Source organism: Musa acuminata, chromosome BXJ3-3, assembly GCF_036884655.1.
Source record: "Musa acuminata AAA Group cultivar baxijiao chromosome BXJ3-3, Cavendish_Baxijiao_AAA, whole genome shotgun sequence".
In the NCBI taxonomy this organism is placed as follows: domain Eukaryota; kingdom Viridiplantae; phylum Streptophyta; class Magnoliopsida; order Zingiberales; family Musaceae; genus Musa; species Musa acuminata.
In genome coordinates, this window is record NC_088351.1 from 30,051,980 (window position 1) to 30,072,567 (window position 20,588).

A 20,588-nucleotide genomic window follows, 5' to 3' on the forward strand; every position below is an offset into this window, starting at 1 on the left:
TTGCGTGGGCATGATAACAAAGATATTTCCTCAACTGCATAGGAAATGAGATTTTCTCAACTGTACGAGGAAGGAAATCTCGCTGCTTAGTTGAGAAAAATCTTCTCTTTCACCGTATATAAATAGACATTATATGACACTAATTAAGATGTGCATTCTTCTTTACCTTTACAATTTTACTCTTCATTCTATTATTTTATCATGTAGTGCAGAGCATAGCAAAAGATTCATTTTCCATATTTATACACTTGACCACTTTGTCAAAATGGCTGCATTTCAAAGACTACTTCCGGGAGTTTTTTTTCTTTTTAATAACATGAAGAGAATTGTGTTTAATTAGTGATACGACATATTTTGGCACCCAAGACACGTCAGGTCAGAATCTGTACTAAGGCACTGCTCGACACGTCCACTATGTCAACCTGCGTACGACCGACCCACATACAGTAATATAAAGACCTCTAGCCAGCATCTGGCCGAGGGGGGGGAGAAAAATCAATTGATCACTCCACTGACTTGCTCGTCGGAGGGGCCTCGTCGGGTGATCCCGACGAGGGCCATTTTTTTAGGAAAACGCAGCCACCTCACGAAGACGAGATACCAACCACCCGGGAACTATCATCCAGTGCACGAAGGAGAGCAGCCAATCGGTTTGGATCCTGACCAATGCCAACCAGCACTCCTTACCGAGGGCGTGGCCACCTCACGAAGACGAGCTGCCAACTACCCCAAAGAAGGAGAGACGCAGCTCGGCATACATAGTGCCCAGATCAACACACCAAGGAATGCTGATCAGCACCCCGTTGTGAGGGCCTGGTCGACCTCAGCATCCAGCTCAGTCGGCAAAAGACTCTCGACATTGACTCTTGGACCAGGCTGTGCTAACTCGTCAGCCACGACACATTTGTTCAGCAACATTTTAGTGCTAGAAGGAGGGCCATGTCACAGGAGCATCCCATGGGAGCTCTTCTCGAGGGAGAACTACCGGTCGGTCACCCTTCTGTCGGGCTCGGAGATCAGGCCCTCCTCGTCCTTCGAGATGGGGAGATCCCGGCCTCGACACCATATCACTACTAGCACCCGTTCAACGACTCAGACTTACCACGGGACCCTCGGCCATGTCGCCCGAGGTGTTCCTCAACCTGACCAAGCAAGTACAAGCGATGGAAGGGATGATGCAGATGCTCGTCCCGCTCATTCCCTAGATCATGCAGCTAGCAGCTCCCTCGATTGACCCAACCCGGTAGAGGCCGAGCAGGGAGCAAGTTGGGACGGGAGAAGCCCGAGACCAAACGATGGACTCTATAGGTCGGCCCGAGCAAAGCATACCCGCACCCTGCCGAGTCACACTACCCCACTTCGAGCCTGACACCGTATCATCTGACTCGACGGACGACTCGCTTAGGGCCCAATTGTCCCGGGTCAACCAACGTATGGACGCGCTCTAGCGTGAGTTTCAAAAATCGCGGGGCGAGTCCAACGAAGGCAGCTCGAGTGGGTCCACTTTCACTTAGGAAGTACAAGACAAGCTGGTACCTCTCAACTTTAGGCTGCCGACATTGGAGACATATGACGGCAGCTCCGATCCCACGGAGCACGTCTCTGCATTCTAGGCTCAGATGGCCCTCTCTGGCACCTCCGATGCATTGATGTGCCAGGCATTTCCAACCACTCTAAGGGGACTGGCACGAGCATGGTTCAGCTGCCTATGCCAATCCTTGGTCTCATCCTTCGACCGACTCGCTGGGGAGTTTGAGCAGAACTTCCTCGCTAGCGCGTAACCTAGGCCTTCCATGGCCACCCTGCTCGCGCTATCCTAGCATTAAGATGAGTCGCATCTCGGCCACATCTAGCGTTTGAGCCACGCACCTCGGCCATCCAACGCCCGAGTCGCATCTCGACCAAATCCAGCGTCCGAGCCATGCACCTCGGCCATCCAATGCCCGAGTCGCATCTTGACCAAATCCAGCATCCGAGCCACGCATCTCGGCCAAATCTAGTGTTTGAGCCACGAACCTCGGCCATCCAATGCCCGAGTCGCATCTCGACCAAATCCAGCGTTTGAGCCATGCACCTCGGCCACCCAACGCCCGAGTCGCATCTCGGCCAAATCCAGCGTCCAAGCCACGCACATTGGTCATCCAACGCCTGAGCCACGCATCTCGACCAAATCCAACGTCCGAGCCATGCACCTCAGCCATCCAACGTCCGAGTCACATCTCGGCCAAAATCCAGCATCCGAGCCACACACCTCGGCCATCTAACGCCCGATCGCATCTCGACCAAATCCAGCGTCCGAGCCACGCACCTCGGCCATCCAACGCCCGAGTCACATCTCGGCCAAATCTAGTATCCAAGCCACGCACATCGGCCATCCAATGCCCGAGCCATGCATCTCGACCAAATCCAGCGTCCGAGCCACGCACATCGGCCATCCAACGCCCGAGCCATGCATCTCGACCAAATCCAACGTCCAAGCCACGCACATCGGTCATCTAATGCCCGAGTCACATCTCGGCCAAATCCAGCATCTGAGCCATGCACATCGGCCATCCAACGCTTGAGCCATGCATCTTGGCCAATCCAATGCCTAAGCCATGCCTCAGCGCATCTCGGCCAATCCAACGCCTAAGCCACGCCCCAGTCGCATCTCGACAACCGTAACTCCGGGCCATGCCAAACCCGTTATCCGACCTATGACACATCGGTTTCGCCTCGTCGGTTTCGCCACATCGGTGTTGACACGTCGGTTTTACCTCATCAGACCCCCGTCGCCCGATCGATAGAGTCAATGCTGCCCGAAGCACGGGGTGTTGCCCCTCTAAATCGCCCCACGATGAGTTAATCCAAATTCCTCTCATGAGCGATCAGCCTCACTCCAACCAAGGAATGCCGCCCGGCCCTTTAAGGACCCTACGACATGCCTTGGAGGGGGAGGGAGAAGTGATACGGTATATTTTGGCCCCCAATACACATCAGGTCAGAATCCATACTAAGGCACTGCTCGGCATCGGGAACCCCGAGACATCGTCGCCCCCAAGACATGCCTAGTCAGAATCCGTACTAAGGCACTGCTCGACACGTCCACCATGCCAACCTACGTACGATCGACCCACGTATATTAATATAAAGACCTCTAGCCAGCATCTAGCCAGGGGGGAGAAAAGTCAATTGATCACTCTATTGACTTGCTTGTCGGAGGGGCCTCGTCAAGTGATCTCGACGAGGGCTATTTTTATAGGAAAATACGGCCACCTCACGAAGACGAGCTGTCAACCACCCAGGAACTGTCATCCAGTGCACGAAGGAGAGCAATCAATCGGTCCGGATCCTGACCAACGCCAACCAGCACTCCTTCCCGAGGGCGCGACCACCATACGAAGATGAGCTACAAACCACCCCAGAGAAGGAGAGACGCAGCTCGGCATACATAGCGCCCGGATCAGCACACCAAGGAACGCTGATCAGCACCCCGTCGTGAGGGCCTGGTCGACCTCGACATCCAGCTCAACCGACAGAAGACTCTCGACATTGACCCGTGGATCAGGCCGTGCTGACTCGTCAGCCACAACACATTTGTTCACCAACAATTAGTATAATTGCTAATAAATATTTTTAATCCTAGTTATCCTTAATCCTCAGATATATCTTTTGGATCAAACCCTATAGGAGAAATCGTATGAGCCCACCCGAGAGTAATTCCTCCATGGTCCTATTATTGATCGATGATAAACGATAACTTATCAAGTGCAAATATTATTATACACTAGAGGGTGTGTGAATGTTGCTCATGAACATATAGGTTGTGTGATCTGAGGAAGGTGCTCTTTCTCAGAAGTCATGCACCTCTAGTTTTCCATAGATTTCACTGTCAAGAAAACAAAAAAGGAAGACAATGCAAAACAACTCAAAACAAATTGTCAATCGAGAATGACAAGCTATCATGAACATGAACTTTGTACATACAGAAACCTTTGGGCTGCTCCATCCAACTGCAGATATGACTGCAGGAGATAATGCACATAATGGAAATTAATACACACTGCTGTCAAATATCTTGCGAGTCCATGAATATCAATCCAATCAAATGCAAAATCCAATATAAGTATCTCTAGTTCTAGTCCGTATTAATAAGATTTATTTACTTTTAATCAAATCATAAAGAATCTACATTGTAATCATAAGATTCATGCTTAACATGAATAAGTTGAAGATATGGTGAACCATGACACTAAGAGCCTCAGGACTTGGTGACAATCACCTCCAGAAAAGCAAAATGACATCAATAAAAATATGGGAAAAGAGTTTCTACTGGTTCACCAAATAAACTTCGAGTACAGCACCTACAAGAATCACAAAGAGAGATGTAATGCAAAGCGATGCTTGGTTTCTAGCTCAAACTGGTGCATAAGAACACATTAATATTCGATGCTCATCATAGGAAGATATGAATACAACTGGTGCAGAAACTTGGCCATCTATCATTGTCATTCGAGTTCTTAGCTCTATAGATAAATAAATAAGTTACCCCAAATCTTACAAGAATCAGAGTGGCGCAGCGGAAGCGTGGTGGGCCCATAACCCACAGGTCCCAGGATCGAAACCTGGCTCTGATACTTAGAGAGAGAAATGCTTCCAATATTTTTAATTTTTATGGTCGACACTAAGAAGAGCTTCAGGGCTTAGTGACAATCACCTCTAGAAAAGCAAAATGACAATTCAATAAAATATGAAAAAAAAAACGAAGGATTTTTACATGGTCCAGTTTCTACTGGTTCGCCAAATAAACATCGAGCACAGCACGTACAAGAATCACAAAAGAGATGTAATGCAAAGTGATGCTTAGTTCCTCGCTCAAACTGGTGATTAGGAACACATTAATATTTCATGCTCATCGTAAGAAGATACACACACAACCGATGCCGAAACTTTTGGCATCTATCAATCTCATATAAAATTATTTATTTAAGAATAATTTATATAAATTAGTCACAATAATCCGATGATGGACCAAAATTTGGCTTTGATATAGAGAAAAGCTTCCAATTTTTTTCATTTTATGGTTTGATCTCAATTTTTTTTTTTTTCCTTTGCTATCCTCTCAATAGTAACAAACGCATGCAATAAATTCCGTGTGAGGGCAATGCAGTACACTTATTTGTATGGTTATTTAACATACCAATGATCTTTTCTCATAATTAGAAAACTTTCAATCTAAAACATGCATAACCTTGTACCAATACCTTGTAGGTTGAGCATCAAAATATGAAACATAATTCACTTGAAAGACAATCAAAGTGACTATGAAAATTAAATAGAAACTCACCTTTTCTGTTCGTGACAGACTTTTTACCCCATCTCTTGCAAAATCGAGAATTTCATCAAGCAGTTCATTTTCCTGCATTACCAATAATAAAAAAATTATTCACACAAGGAAAAATTCAAAGACAGATAATGAAATTGAACAATTAAAACAATTATCCTGTTTTCAAGATAATAAATTTGAACAAGTTAAAAATATATGAAGATGTTAACATAAGATTTATTATGGTTCGATAACTCTTTGCCTATACCAATGATAAAATTAAATTATTTATTATATAAAAAATAAATACAAGAAATTGTTCCTTTTTAAATTAACTCAAACAAGTCCAAAATTTTCCGCACTTAGCTCAATAGCCAACCAAACGGATGAATTTTTTTGGTTGGGTTAAGGCAATATCAACTTGAATGAAGCCATGGGCTTGCAAGCACTATTACTCCCAGAACCAGTTTTGGAGAAGCATACAAAAGATAATATTATTATAATAAATATGATAAAATGAAGAAATTTAGCAGCGGAAGCGTGGTGGGCCCATAACCCACAGGTCCCGGGATCGAAACCTGGTTCTGATATTTTCTCGTAATAGAGCATTCAACATTAAACGAAAGAATTTATTTAGATCTATTCATTCTTTAACCATCAAGTGACATCAGAGTGGCGCAGCGGAAGCGTGGTGGGCCCATAACCCACAGGTCCCAGGATCGAAACCTGGCTCTGATATTTTCTCGTAATAGATCATTCAACATTAAACGAAAGAATTTATTTAGATCTATTCATTCTTTAACCATCAAGCGACATCAGAGTGGCGCAACGGAAGCGTGGTGGGCCCATAACCCACAGGTCCCAGGATCGAAACCTGGCTCTGATATTTTCTCGTAATAGATCATTCAACATTAAACGAAAGAATTTATTTAGATCTATTCATTCTTTAACCATCAAGCGACATCAGAGTGGCGCAGCGGAAGCGTGGTGGGCCCATAACCCACAGGTCCCAGGATCGAAACCTGGCTCTGATATGTTTTTTCCAATATTTTTTTCAACATCAAATACAGATTATTTTTTAGATTCGCTCGTTCTTAACGAACCACTAAATGTGACTTTACCATTCCTTAATGTCCTTCAGTCTCACCAGAACAAAAACAAGATTACATTTTAGATTCAATCATTCTTAATAAACCATTAAAAATAACTTGTATCATTCCTTAATGTCCTTCCGTCTCTCTCAAGAACCAAACACTTTTACATTCATTATCCTCTCGACAATCAACGGTTCTTATGGTAGTAGGTGCATTTAAAAAGTAGCCGTTGCTGTAGCTGAACTTGAACCACAAAGAGGCTTAATTTCAGAAACCACCACCATCATTTTTCCATCAAGAAAAAGGAAACATCAATTTGGACATAAACATTAAGGGCAGATCAATATGTGGCTACAACCTTGAGATCACATGATTGAGGGAGGAAGGAATCTAAACATGGTCGAGGAAGGGATCTGGAACTGGCCTGAAAAGATGGAATTTGCTTTTTGGGATGTTTAAATCAACCAAAACTGGTAAAATCCTTTTAGAACTCATTGAAACTGATCAGAGATCTGTTGTAACTGAGTCAGAACTGTTCGATTAGCTGAATCAAAGCTAGAAAGAAACCACTAGAATAAGTTGGAATCAACATGATACGATGGTAATTGGTTGAAGCCAAATAAATTAGCTTGAATAAAAAAAGCCAACCAAGCATTGCAAGCTTGATAAAAAGTTATCCAACAAACAATTGGACTGAGTATAACCAAATACAATAGATTTCCTATGAAACGGAGTGTTTCCAGATCTCAACAATCAATCATATTTCAGATTGATCGATCCATAATCGGCTCGATCAATCTTTTCATGTAAAATTAGATTCTATCAATTCTAGAAGTCTAAAAGCCAAGTCTTACACAAGTAGATGAGTATAGAGACTTTTAAGTATTGACATTATCGAATGTGAATCTTGAACTTAGGATTTAAGTACTAGCTAAACTAGCTAGCACTTTCAAGAATATATCGGATGAGGCTTCGAACCTTCAACCCTTGGTAAGTGGGTTTGGTACATTAATTGTTTTAAGTGTTATCTAAGCTAATTGTTTGCACCTAGTTCAAACAACTAGATCCTTTTATGCCCATACGGTCTATTTGACCTTTGCAGCCAATCTAAAATGCCTTAGAATGGAGTATTTGGTTGGATCTTTGGAGCATGAGACACTTACAAATGATTGGGACTACCCTGAAGGACAAGATGACAATAAGTAGTAATTAGGCTAATGACAACTAGAAGGTGAACCATCCATTGGTTACAATTTCAAGCTCGTTACGGAGACAAATATTTCTCATTTACCAGCTTATATAAGACATTAAAAGAATGTCAGTTGTAAATCCATAAAAAATATGGTTCCAAACTTAAGCATAAATGCAAAGCTTACATGGTTTCAATAGATGTAGTCATCAAGACAGATTCCACAGTTTAAAGTGATCCCCCAGAGCACCTGCAGAAGCATCTGAATCAATCAAACGAAAGGAAATAAGACTTAATGATGTTGTCTATGTCACTTTGAGAAATGAGGATTCAGAAAAAACCTATAATTTGGTCATCTTTCAATATCCAATTGAACATTATTTAGCCATTTTTCAGTAAAAAAGGAACTGCATATCAGATGACTCAGTTACAGCAAAAGATCTACAAGAAGAAAAAAACCTCAAATTAGTAACATATTATCAGACAAATATTGAACTGTTGGATGGAGACACTCCGAGGTCGAGTCCGTCTCAAACCGAGGTTCCTACCCTTACCATGACTAACCTCCGATTGAGACAAGACTCATCCAAGCCGAGGAGCAGAAAGGGGCACGGATATGACGTATCGAGGAATCCCCTTCACCGCCAATAAATCTCTCTTCCCTATCTCTCTCTACAGGGTGAGGTTCCGATATCTGGAATACCACGCCGATCACCTTCCATGGTCGCGTTTGGAACGACGACCGTCTAGATCGAGATGTCTATAGCCGCAACATCGGTGAAGGAAAAGCTCAGAGACAGGCAGGGGAAGCGCAAACAAACGAATTCTCGAACAAACATAAAGAAAGAGGCGATGCAACAGCGTGAGAAGAATAGCGTCGTTACCGAGGCCTCCGAATAGGAGTACGAGGGCGAGGAGACGAAGAAAGAAGAAGGGGGAAGCCGACCATCTCCTCCTCGTAGTTCTTCTCCGGGACGAGTATGTGGTGGCGAAAGGAAACTTTCGGGGATAAGAGATCGAAGTCTGTTGCCATCGTACGCCGATGGGCTTTACGTTGGTCCTCCGGGAAGCAAGGTGGAGTAAACCGAGGAAATGGAGTCCCGTTTTGGGAAGCATCGAGAAGCATCAGGAAGCATCCAGAAGCGTGCTTGGGAAGCGCGAAGTGAACAGAGGAAACGGAGTCCGGTTTCAAAATTTTGACGTGCAGAATATAAATATTTTTTTTTGTATTTGCATAATATACCTTTTAATTGTACTTATTTGCAAGTTTATTCTTTTAATATTGCTAAAAGCGATTCCTTCTCACTGTAATCTGATAGCAAATAAAGTACATAACAATTTAACTTAGTTTCAAATAATAAAATACATGTTGCGAATGTATTGGGTAGCCTCATGTAAACCCCAAAATATCGAATGATTGCTATGGAACATCTTCTACACAAGAAGAGTCAGAGTTGTGCTTTCAGGATCAGAGAAAGGCTTAGGATCTTATGTTTTTGGTGGTGATTCCTGTCATTTAACATACTTTAATGAGATTTCTTGGTTTTAATTTAAAGGCCTTGAGAACAAGGGGTTAGTGAAGTCAGTCCCAAGCGCGGCCGCCGACGGTGCCTCGCCGTCGACCCACGCGAGGCTGTCCGTCTCCTCAGCCGAAGCACCACCACCGTCACCGTGGGACAAATCAAACTCACCCGCACCCGCGCCCGCATTCTCCGCTCCAGCCTATATACAAGATGATGCATAATTACATTAAAATTAAATTCGAACCCCATACCTGTAAGCCTCCGATCGTCTGTTTTGGCGACAACGACGTCATGCCGATGGAGGAGCACAAGCACGGAGCTCTCCTCCACTTCCTGGAGTAACGAAACTTTAAATAGACTCAGATAATTCATTATACAATAATATACGTAATCTAATTGCAAGAATCAGAGTGGCGCAGCGGAAGCGTGGTGGGCCCATAACCCACAGGTCCCAGGATCGAAACCTGGCTCTGATAGATATTGAAGGTTTTTATTAGTTTTTTTTTGCCTTCTAATTTTGTCTGGTTATATCTCGCCCAAAGAGAACCTTTCACTAAAGAATAGCCTTGAGAAAGGACAGATAGAACCTTTCAACTCTAAAGAACAATCTCTCAAAATGGAATCTATTAGTTTTTTTTTGCCTTCTAATTTTGTCTGGTTATATCTCGCCCAAAGAGAACCTTTCACTAAAGAATAGCCTTGAGAAAGGACAGATAGAACCTTTCAACTCTAAAGAACAATCTCTCAAAATGGAATCTATTAGTTTTTTTTTGCCTTCTAATTTTGTCTGGTTATATCTCGCCCAAAGAGAACCTTTCACTAAAGAATAGCCTTGAGAAAGGACAGATAGAACCTTTCAACTCTTAAGAACAATCTCTCAAAATGGAATCTATTACCAACATCTATTACCAACATATTCTCCGGTGCACCGGTTTAGGATGCAGATGACATAAGCCACTGCTTCAGGCCAATACTCTGTGGGCATATTTGAGGTCAATAGCATGCTTATCATCATGTAAAGAATGTTCTGATTCCTTTCTTTCCGCCACCAAGGGATAATACAGTGCCGTTAGTTGATGTCAATGCCGTGCTCATCTCTAAAGTGTTTTGGTCCGCCTTTCTTAGAGCCATCACACGAGTTCATAGCGCTGCCGTCCGTGTGTAAAGTCGCTTAAAGCCAGAGACAGAATCTTACATCAACAACGAACAGTAACAGTCATTCAACCAACAAAAAAAGTAGCACAAGCGCACGTCATCCTGCTGAACTGCTAAAAATTAAGATCTATTTCATTAGAGAACAACAAACCGTATTAACTGAAAGCACAGGTTTTGCGATATTAAAATCCGAGTCATACGAAGCAAACTTTCCACATAAGTCATCATGAAAATGCACAAAAGCTCATTTTAAGTGGCTTGCTCGAGTCACAATTAATGATTGAGAAACAACTCTGGAGACGAAAGCCGAAATGTGACCAGGTAAAAGATCACATGGCACTAACAGAAAACAAGTTCCTTTGAATTGAGTATACGTCTGACAACCAATACCGGTGCAGCGACTCACTACATTCTGTTTTCAAACAATGATAAAAGATAGAAATCAAATAAGTCTGCAGGAGTGAGGAGACTTCAAATTGCGACCTCGCTACTCCTCTTGAGGGAGAAACTGGCATTGTTTCCTTTCCTGCACATATTGCATGGTTAAGGATAAGCATCGATTTGCAAGAATGAAGCATCACTTTTAACAAAATTTGAGGCAAACCGATGAATCATAAGTTCTGCAAATTTTCGCAAAGAAGAAAGGCTTGAATATCACAGCAAATCGTACCCGAGCCAACTTACGATCCTTGTTCATCTTCTGGGTCCTTCCTTTTTCACCTTCTGACCTAGAGATCTTCTGCACAAGCAAAATCTGACGAGTTAATGGAACACATTCTTACACACATACTGATTAATTTGCAAATAGCATAGAGCTGTCAAAATTATATAACCTATGTCCATGAGTATTGCCATCCAAAACATGAGAAAGCGAAAAATATATATCACATACAATCAGCAGTACTCGGGATTCATCACTTTTAACATTTTCATATTGTGATGTATGTACAAAGAATGACATAAATAACAGTTCACTGCAGGTGCAAGTCAATCAAAGTGAAAATCATGTCATGTGATATGACACAGGTGATCAAAATTTCAGTGTCAAAAGCCCCATTCCAATTATAGTATTATTGACTTCAGAACCAAAGTCAGAGATTTTTCGACATGCAGCTTCAGCAAGAAAATATCATGCTGGAACTTCTCATTTTTCCAACTACATAATGCAAGATTTTGAAAATTATATAGACATCCAAATAAAAAAAAGGAAAGGCAAACTTAAGACATTTTAACAAAAAATAGAAAAAATATGCAGGTTTACATAATAGGAAACACAATTCACTGGAAAGAGAATCTTAAGTGCTCACAAGAGCAACTCACCTTTTCTATTCTTGATAGATTTCTTGACTTATCTGGTGCAAAATCAAAAATATCATGAAGCAATTCATTATCCTGCATTAACAAAAAATGTTTGAATAAAAATCAAAGACAGATAAGTTACAAATAAAACGGTTATCAACTATCTTGGCTATGAGTTTAAACAGGCTAGACTTGTAACCTGGGCATGCTTCAGAAAACCTTTCCCAAGAAAACGCTTCAAAAAGTTCAGCTGTCCAGCAAGTAAACAATCAATATCAGGAATTACATCTTTGTACTAGTAAAACTCACAACATGAGGAAAAGCAAGTACTTGTATTATTTGGGTCCATGTTGAGGCCCTGAGGAAGCTATGCTTGTTCAATATCTTCAATGATATTTCTGGACATTCACCGGTCTGCAATGAAGATACTAGTTTCAAAAAAATAGTTCCGTTGATATAGTGAACTAAAGACATATTGCATCAATGCAGAGAGTGTACCTGAACATAATCTAAGATTTTCTGAAATAAGTCCCGCTGATCATTGAGATTTTTTTTGTCAGTTCCTTTACCTCCAGCTTCAACAGAGAGTTCATTTGCTTTATTCAATATCTTTGCCTTCATGGATTGCATATATCCAAACACTCCACGTTTTGAATCTTCATGGTCAACTCCATCAATTTCAACATGATCATTCTGGTCCAATATCCCTAACTCAAAGAAAATTGCTATTGCTTCCCCAGCAGCAATGCGAACAGAACGGTCATTATCTTCTAGCAGAGTGGAAAGGAACATAATTGGCCTGGACAGATTGACAAAATATGTTCTAAACTCCAACTAGTAAAAGTAAGAACAACAAACTAGAGTTCAGTTTCCACTTCCACATACTCCTTCCACTTATCAGGGTTGATTCTCCAACTGCTGATGGTTGTGAAAAGAAATGACCATGCAGATACCGCCGCTGCCAGTACAGCGGGCGGAAGTTTTTTGACTGGTGCAACCTGAACATAGAAGAAAGAAATATTGTGAATCTTTATACACAGCATACCAGGTTCGTAGAATAATAATATGAATTTAGTAAAAGAATGCGTTCAACTCAAATAATTTTCTTAATCAACAACAAGCTCACATACATTAGGACCTGATTTTGGATATATCACTTGCCACATGGTTTTCAGTGACAATTCAGTTTCAGACAAATCGTTTGCACCTACAAAAGTTACAACAGCTAGGCAATCCAATACCTACAATAGAAGATGATAGATTCAGAAAACAGGAAGTATGTTAATTAGAAAAGAACCGGAGAGACAGCTACAATTTAAAAACTTCAAACTAGATCATACAGATGATTTCTTGAGTGCATCAGACCCAGTTATAAGTGCCTGAGACAACTGTGATACTGATTCCTCCATCAACTCATGGGCACTATTTCCAGCACCAATGGTAATGGCAAGCAATCCTTCAAACGAAAACACAAGTTACATAACCAGAAGCTAGACAAATGTCAAATGCATAGTTTGTGAAGGACTAAATAGTACCAATGGCACGAGAAGCTAAACAAGCCTCCTTTGTAGAACCCCTCTTGATTGAATTAATATACTGACTTAATAATGTAATATATCTGCAACAACCGTAAGAAAGCCATAAAGATGTATTAGACAACTCAGAGGTATCAACATTGACTTCAGATAACCAATTTAAAATATTGAGTAGATGAAGTCGACATTATTATAGATCAAAGCATCACAAGTGCATTATAAGTTCAGTCCATAAAGTTCGTACTAGCTATAGAATTTGTTATGCAGATTCGAGTAATAACGGACCCAATGGCAGAAAAAGATTCATGTAGCCGATCCAAAATAGTTGGGACTTAAGGCCTTGTTGTTGTCGTTATTATTGTTGCTGTATTCGAGTGATAACGGAGATAGATGAGACATGGACTTAAACTTGTAAATATCAGGTAACTAGGAACCTGATAAAGCAAGTATCTGGCCAAATAATTGTCAGCTATACTATAGTTAAATTAGCATCACAATAAAGCCTCAGAAAAAGAACTCACTTGTTTTCAACAAATATATGAAGAACATGCCCTTCAAAAGCATCGACAAGCCCAGACAAAGCCTTCTCTCTTGTTGATCCCCTTTGTCACGAAACAGGGAAGCCATATCAGTTTAACTCTACTTAGAAAATCTCAGCATTAAAGTAAAACTGCCTATCAGCATAATGAAAGTGCTACCGAGTAGAAACATAAAATACTACACAACAACTAAAATACATCTTTGAATATATGAATAAAATAAATTCAAAAATGCAATTTCATTCTAGAAGCATATAAATGTTCCAGGTCCAAGCAAGAAAAAGAATTTGTAGAGGTTCCTCTCTTCAGAAACTTCACACAGCAAAAACCAAGGCAAAGTAGTTTCAACCTAATTCAAGGAATCAGACACTTCCACTTTTGCCCTAAGAATTTTGAGAGATCAATAGACTATCAGTAGAACATGTCCAGATTTTTATAAGCAGCAGAAGGTTCTTTGTAAATTTCTACATAGTCAGCAGTATTGAATACAATAAATATACCAAACACGACTAGCCACTTTCCACACAATTATTCTTGATATGACATAAAGCTATTTTTTGGTTTGTGCAAACAAAGCAGCACAAAAGGGTAAATACCAATGTTCTTAAACCATTAAAATGCATTTCATTACCATCATTGTTCAGGACTCACCTTATTTTTGGATCAAAATTAATCATTCACCATAACTTCTCTAATATCTAAATCAGATCAAATAGAATATTTCATTTTTCATTTGCATACCAGTAACCATTTTTTAAAAAGACAGTCACCTATAAATATTCCCTCAGAGATCTATTCTAAGAGTTTGCTTGAAACCATAACCAAGTATTAATTATATGTTTTGTCAATGAACTCCAAATGCATAGGCCACCATATTAAGAATGGATGGCGTGTGGTATAGGAAACATTAGCCTAAACTGAACCGTGAACTATCAAGAAAACTTTCTCTCCTTTGATGTGCTGATAGCAAACGTAGTAACTATACAAATTACAAAAGTAATCTATATTAAAAGAACGTAGTCAAGGTTACCGTCATCAATATAAATTTGCATCAAGGAAATGATATTCCAACAGCAGTAAGAAAGAAAAAGTAAAAGAAGAAAGAAGGATAACTGAAAAAAGGAAGGAAATCAAGAAAGTTGTTGACCATGGAAGACTTAATGAAAGAGAGGATATATAGGTACCTCTTTTCGAAGAGAGCATCAATATACTTCTCCAGCTCGAACTCCTGAGAGTTCACGTATTCGGTCTCATTACCTAGCGTTAGCTCCGACAAGCCGGTCGAAACGGAACTCACGCTGTCGGCATCACTGCTGTCAAACTGATCACCACCTGCCTTGCGCCGGTGATCTGCAAGATCAAGATCTCCATCAAAACCAAATTTGTAAATCCTCGTATAACCTATACTCGATTCAAACAATTCCTATTCGAACAAACTTCCCAATCTAAATCAGAGATTCAATCTTTTCGCAGATCAACATACAACACCGAGAATGGACAGAAACGCTTACTCTTCCCCATGGCGAAAGCTCTAAAACGTCAGAATCGGGGCCTGTTAGCGACGGTTCCGAATCGAAGCGACGAGAACACCAAAACAACAGCGGGATTCGAGGGCTATAGACGGCTGGGAGGAGAGAATCGCGAGGAAGCAGCTGGAAACGATGGGATCAACTCGATCGCATAAGGGAAGAGCCATGTGACGATTGGAGCTGCCCGGAGAGGGGAGCGGAGGCGAGGGGAGGGGAGGGGAGGGGAGATTGGTAGGTGAGGGATCCTGTGGGGGAGGGGAAGGAACCGACGAAGAAGAGGGGGGGCAAGAAAACGTGAGGCAGACAGAGTACGGGATCGATTTCGCTTGACAAGCGGTGCGCGGTGGAGTAACGAAGAAAGAAAGCCCTAATTTTTATGGTGCCCAAATTGGGGTCTTGAGGAAACTTGCGATTCAATCCACCGCGTAAGCGTCAAGAAGTCGCCCGAAGATATTGGACCTCGAAAACAAACTAAAAAAGACGACGGGTGTAAATGCATATGTTTGCATATAGTAAGTACGTCAAACGTTCTGAATAATCACATTAATTTAAATATAGAAAACCGAGGGTGGAAAGTGTAAAAGAACCTGACACGCGTTAGCTCAACCGTCCAGAAGATTCCTTCTCGATGTGGAATATTCTAAGAAAAAATAGTCGCCCATTACATGAAAAAAGCCACAAAAAAAGGGATAAATTATGATAAATAATTTTTAATTTAAGGAGATTCATTGACTTATAATAGTGGTAATAAATTGAGTCGTATTTATCTCAAATTCTTTTAACTCCTTTCGAAAACATGAGGAAATAGAATTAATTCAAATTCTCATATAAAAAAATTTACTTAGCTAGTTAATTTGGTGATGTACTTTCTTAGGTTGAGGGTTCAAAATTCCTATTGAAAGATTTGACATCCAATTAGTGGTGATATATATGACTAATTTATCTTAGATTAACAATTCAAATTACTATTCAAAAAAATAAAAAACATATAGGCAGGAAGATCAATTTGGCAGTCATCACTTGTAGTTAAATTGTGTGACAGAGTTGTTTCCTCCACTCCACTCAAATTTGCATCAAAAAGAGGCTGTTAATATGGGATCCTAATTTTCTTATCCATTTAATAGAACTGCAATTCTGGAACCACAGAAAATGATTTCTCAAATATATATGTGTGGTTCATCATCTTTAATAGGATGGGGTTTTCTCTGTGGACCAATCAAGTTTTAGGACCATGTCCTCTTGTGAGACAGTGGATTAAATATAGTAGTGGTTGGGCTTTCAAGAACAGTAGACTTGTTGGATTAGTCTCTTAAAGAAGGTGTGAAGGCTAAGCTATTATATATCACTACCAAATAATAAATGGATGTGATCTCAGAAAGGATGACATCTCTCTTTAACATTATGTTGGCTATATATAATATATACATATGTATATGTATATTAAGAACTTAATATATATGTATATACATATATCTGACTTGATCCAATCTCCATTAAGAACTTAATAGGCTAGTCTCAGACGTTATAATATCAACAATAATTAGAAATGAGGATTAGACTTTGACGGTATGATTCATATAGTAATTTGAAATGAAGGTTTTTCGGTCAGTGAATTAGCTTGCCAATTAGTGAACACTCAGCCATTGAAGAAGAGCTTTTTGCTGAGTCCAATAGTCCGACACCAAAACATCCAGACTTTCGTGGCTGCAAGCAAGAAGAAAGAAAGAGGAGTTCATGTGGAAGATAAGGTCAATGGTTCATCCGACCATCCATCCCACAACCAATTTCTTTGACCTTGCATAAAGAGATATATCAATGGCTCATTTGACCCATGCTGCGTGCGTCGTCAGTCGCCTAAGTGTATGTCGCCGCCAGTGATGAGATGGGCGAAGCCCCTTGCGTAGATCGCGCGTGTCGCTTGCCCGACCCCGTACTAAAAGTATCATAATTTTCTTGAACGATTTCGGAATCGCTATCACGATCCCAATCCGAAAACCTCTCTCCGAGCCCCACATGGTTGACTACGAAGTGATCATGGAGAATTTCAGACCTGAAAACCATCACCTCGGAGGTCTACGGTGGAGGTTTTCGTAGCTCGAGCACAAAAAAGAGTGCAACACGAGAACTTTCCAGGTGGTCACTCATCCTAGTACTACTCTTACCCAAGAACGCTTAACTTTAGAGTTCTGATGAGATTTGATGCTTTAGTGCTAGTATAAGCGCACTTGTGTTATATGCATCGTCCATCGCTTATGTGCATATCGCGGTCGGCGATGGGAAGGGCGGAGCCCCTTGCGTGGGTCGCGCACATCGCTGGCCCGACCTCGTCGCACTAAAACCATCATAACTTTCTCGAATGATCCTATAATTGCTATTGCAACTCCAATCCGAAAACCTCTCTTCGAGCCCCACGTGGCTGACTACGAAGCAATCATGGAGAATTTCGGGCCCGAAAACCATCACCTCGGAGGTCTACGGCGGAGGTTTTCGTCACTCAGGCGCAAAAAGGAGTGCAACATGAGGACTTCCCAAGATGTCACACATACTAGTACTACTCTCGCCCAAGCACGCTTAACTTCAGAGTTTTAATGGGATATGGTGTTGGTGCTGCGTGCGTCGTCCGTCGCCTATGGGCGCGTCCCGACCGGTAATGGGATGGGTGGAGCCCCTTGCATGGGTCGCATGCATCGCCGACCCGACCCTATCGTGCTAAAACCATCGTAGGAGGTTTTCATCGCTCTGGCACAAAAAGAAGTGCAACACAAGGACTTCATAGGGGGTCACCCATCCTAGTGTTACTCTCACCCAAGCATGCTTAACTTTGGAGTTCTTATGAGATCCAATGCTTTAGTGATGGCATGATCGCACCCATGCAACTTGTGTCGTTCATCACCTATATGCGTGTCGCAGCCGGCAATGGGATGGGTGAAGCCCCTTGTATGGGTTGCGCACATCGCCGGCCGGACCCCATGGTGCTAAAATCATCGTGAGAATTCTGGGTGAAAACCGTTGCCTCGGAGGTCTACAGTGAATATTTTCATTGCTCAAGCACAATAAGGAGTGCAACATGAGAAATTCCCGGGGGGTCAACCATCCTAGTACTACTCTCGCCTGGGCACGCTTAACTTCGGAGTTCTGATGGGATATGATGCTTTAGTGCTAGTATAATCGCACATGTGTAGTGTACATTGTTCGTCTCCTGTGCGCATGTCGTGGCCGCTGATGGGATGGGTGGAGCCCCTTGCATGGGTCGTGCGCATTGCCGGCCCAACCCCGTCATGTTAAAACCATCATAAATTTCTCGAACGATCTCGGAATCGCTATTGCGACCCCATTCCGGAAACCTTATCCAAGCACCACATGGCTAACTGTGAAGTGATCACGGAGAATTTCGGGCCTGAAAATCATCACCTCGGAGGTCAACGACGGAGGTTTTCGTCGCTAGGGTGCAAAAAGGAGTGCAACACGAGGACTTCCTAGGGGATCACACATCCTAGTATTACTCTCGCCCAAGCACACTTAACTTCAGAGTTTTGATGGGATCTGGTGCTTTAGTACTAGTATGATCGCACCCATGTTGCGTGTGTCATCCGTTGCCTATGCGCACGTCGCGGCCTGTCACAGCCTTAGTTGGAATTGCCTAAGGCATGAGGCACCCTTGTGGCCAAGACGCGAACTTAGCTTGCGTTGCCTAAGTCACGCTTTGCCCTTGCGATATTGTTCCGCAAAGATCAGTCCACTAGCAACCTCTCATAGGTCCCGAAGGACCTGTAAAAGAGAAAGTTGATTAGTTCGAAAAAACAAGCGACGAACAAGTCCCGAAGTCTCGTGAAAAGAGGAAGCTTTACAAGCAATTCAGCAAGCACCTTGTGTGCATAAGAGAAAAGAGAGAGAGGGGGAAAACAAGGGCTTTAGAAGGTTGAACGAACAGCTGTAAGCCCACAAATAGCTGCTCACCGAGTCCCAAGCGCGACAATAAGTTCCCGTCAAGGCAACGTGCGAACTTGTGAAGGAGTGTTCAACTCCCGGTACTATACCGAAGCTCCATCCAGCCCTGTGCCACCCGGGGGTTTCCAAGGGGCTGAGATGGCTGACATTTTGGTGAGCGGAGGCGGATTCCAGAAATCAGCTCGCGGCACACGAAAACGAGGCTGTTTTGGGGCTGTTTTGCTCGGTTCGATGAGCGGTCGCTTTGTAACGCTGCAGCTTATTCGAACTTACATTTTTACAAGCAAAATGACCCAAAACCAAGACAAAACATGCTATCAAGAAGTTATACATGTAAGTGTGAGTGACGAACGGTTCATTAAACGGAGTTGTTGCGAGTGTACGACGACCGTTCGTGACATTCTCTCCCACTTAAACTATCGACACCCTCGTCGACGCTTGTTGGTAGTTGTTGATGATTGCTTCTTTATGTCGTAGGGCGTCTTCAGGCTCCCAACTGGCTTCAGTTCGGGGAAGCTTTCACCACTTCACCAAGTACTCTGTCTGCTTAGCTCCATTGGGTAGCTTTATCTTACGGTCCACTAAAATGGTTTCAACTCGCTTCTCGTAGGAGGCAGTGGTGGGAGGTAGCCGAGTTGGAACACTTCGGGAAGCATATCGCGGATCCGAGTGGTAGGCTTTTAGGTTGCTGGCGTGAAGAACGTTATAAATTTTGAACTACGCCGGCAGCTGCAACTTGTAGGAGACGTTGCCTACCATGCTGATAATTGGGAATGGCTCTTTATACTTGCACACCAATCCTTTGTGGATTTTGTTCCTAAAGAATTGGAGTGATGCTGGTTGGAGCTTTACCAACACCAAATCGCCGACCTTGAACTATTACGGTCGCCTTCTCAAGTCTGCCCACTTCTTCATTCTCCCTGCCGCCTTCTCCAAGTAAGCCCATGCAATATCTGCATTTCAGTGCCACTCCTTTGCGAAGTGGTAAGCTAACCGACTACTCCCAGTATACCCAATTACCATGGTGTGAGGAGTTGACGGTTGTTGTCCTGTAATAATCTCGAATGGGCTCTTATTGGATGCAAAGCTCCGCTGCAAGTTGTAGGAGAATTGGGTAACGTCCAACAACTTCACCCAATCTTGTTGGTTGGCACTCACGTAGTACCGAAGATATTGTTCCAAGAGCGAGTTTATCCTTTCAGTCTGGCCATCCGTCTGAGGGTGGAGGCTTGTGGAGAAATATTACTTTGACCCCAACAATTTGAATAACTCGGTCCAGAATCGTCCTAGGAACCGAGCGTCTCGATCACTAATGATATTATGCGGGACTCCCCAATATTTCACCACATCCTTCATCATTAGCTTGGCCGCCTCTTCTGCTGAACAGTATAGGTGAGCAGCAATGAAAGTTGCATACTTTGAAAACTGATCGACCACCACGAGTATCGATCCAAGTCTCCCTACAAGTGGCA

General features: G+C 42.4%; 1 protein-coding gene, 5 non-coding genes and 3 pseudogenes across 6 annotated transcripts; 4 read left to right on the top strand and 5 right to left on the bottom strand.

The window, feature by feature from the left end:
- Positions 1-4,544: 4,544 nt before the first annotated feature.
- On the top strand, positions 4,545-4,616 carry TRNAM-CAU (transfer RNA methionine (anticodon CAU)). The gene has a single exon. It is a non-coding gene; the product is annotated as a tRNA-Met (tRNA).
- A 1,355-nt stretch (positions 4,617-5,971) lies between these two features.
- On the top strand, positions 5,972-6,043 carry TRNAM-CAU (transfer RNA methionine (anticodon CAU)). Its single transcript has one exon. It is a non-coding gene; the product is annotated as a tRNA-Met (tRNA).
- A 224-nt stretch (positions 6,044-6,267) lies between these two features.
- TRNAM-CAU (transfer RNA methionine (anticodon CAU)) lies at positions 6,268-6,339 on the top strand. Its single transcript has one exon. It is a non-coding gene; the product is annotated as a tRNA-Met (tRNA).
- A 3,176-nt stretch (positions 6,340-9,515) lies between these two features.
- TRNAM-CAU (transfer RNA methionine (anticodon CAU)) lies at positions 9,516-9,587 on the top strand. Its single transcript has one exon. It is a non-coding gene; the product is annotated as a tRNA-Met (tRNA).
- Positions 9,588-10,490: 903 nt separating this feature from the next.
- On the bottom strand, positions 10,491-15,522 carry LOC135634309 (uncharacterized). Its single transcript, XM_065144695.1, has 13 exons — positions 15,151-15,522; positions 14,824-14,989; positions 13,622-13,702; positions 13,101-13,183; positions 12,906-13,021; positions 12,696-12,806; positions 12,451-12,563; positions 12,064-12,364; positions 11,896-11,979; positions 11,765-11,815; positions 11,587-11,658; positions 10,937-11,005; positions 10,491-10,792 (listed from the first exon to the last, which is right to left on the bottom strand). The coding sequence occupies exons 1-13, from the start codon at positions 15,158-15,160 to the stop codon at positions 10,754-10,756; spliced, it is 1,296 nt and encodes a 431-aa protein (XP_065000767.1). The 5' UTR covers positions 15,161-15,522; the 3' UTR covers positions 10,491-10,753.
- Positions 15,523-17,276: 1,754 nt separating this feature from the next.
- Positions 17,277-17,395, bottom strand: LOC135634431 (5S ribosomal RNA; annotated as a pseudogene).
- A 524-nt stretch (positions 17,396-17,919) lies between these two features.
- LOC135634429 (5S ribosomal RNA) lies at positions 17,920-18,038 on the bottom strand (annotated as a pseudogene).
- A 187-nt stretch (positions 18,039-18,225) lies between these two features.
- LOC135634470 (5S ribosomal RNA) lies at positions 18,226-18,344 on the bottom strand (annotated as a pseudogene).
- Positions 18,345-18,623: 279 nt separating this feature from the next.
- On the bottom strand, positions 18,624-18,742 carry LOC135634437 (5S ribosomal RNA). The gene has a single exon (XR_010495354.1). It is a non-coding gene; the product is annotated as a 5S ribosomal RNA (ribosomal RNA).
- Between the last annotated feature and the right edge of the window lie 1,846 nt (positions 18,743-20,588).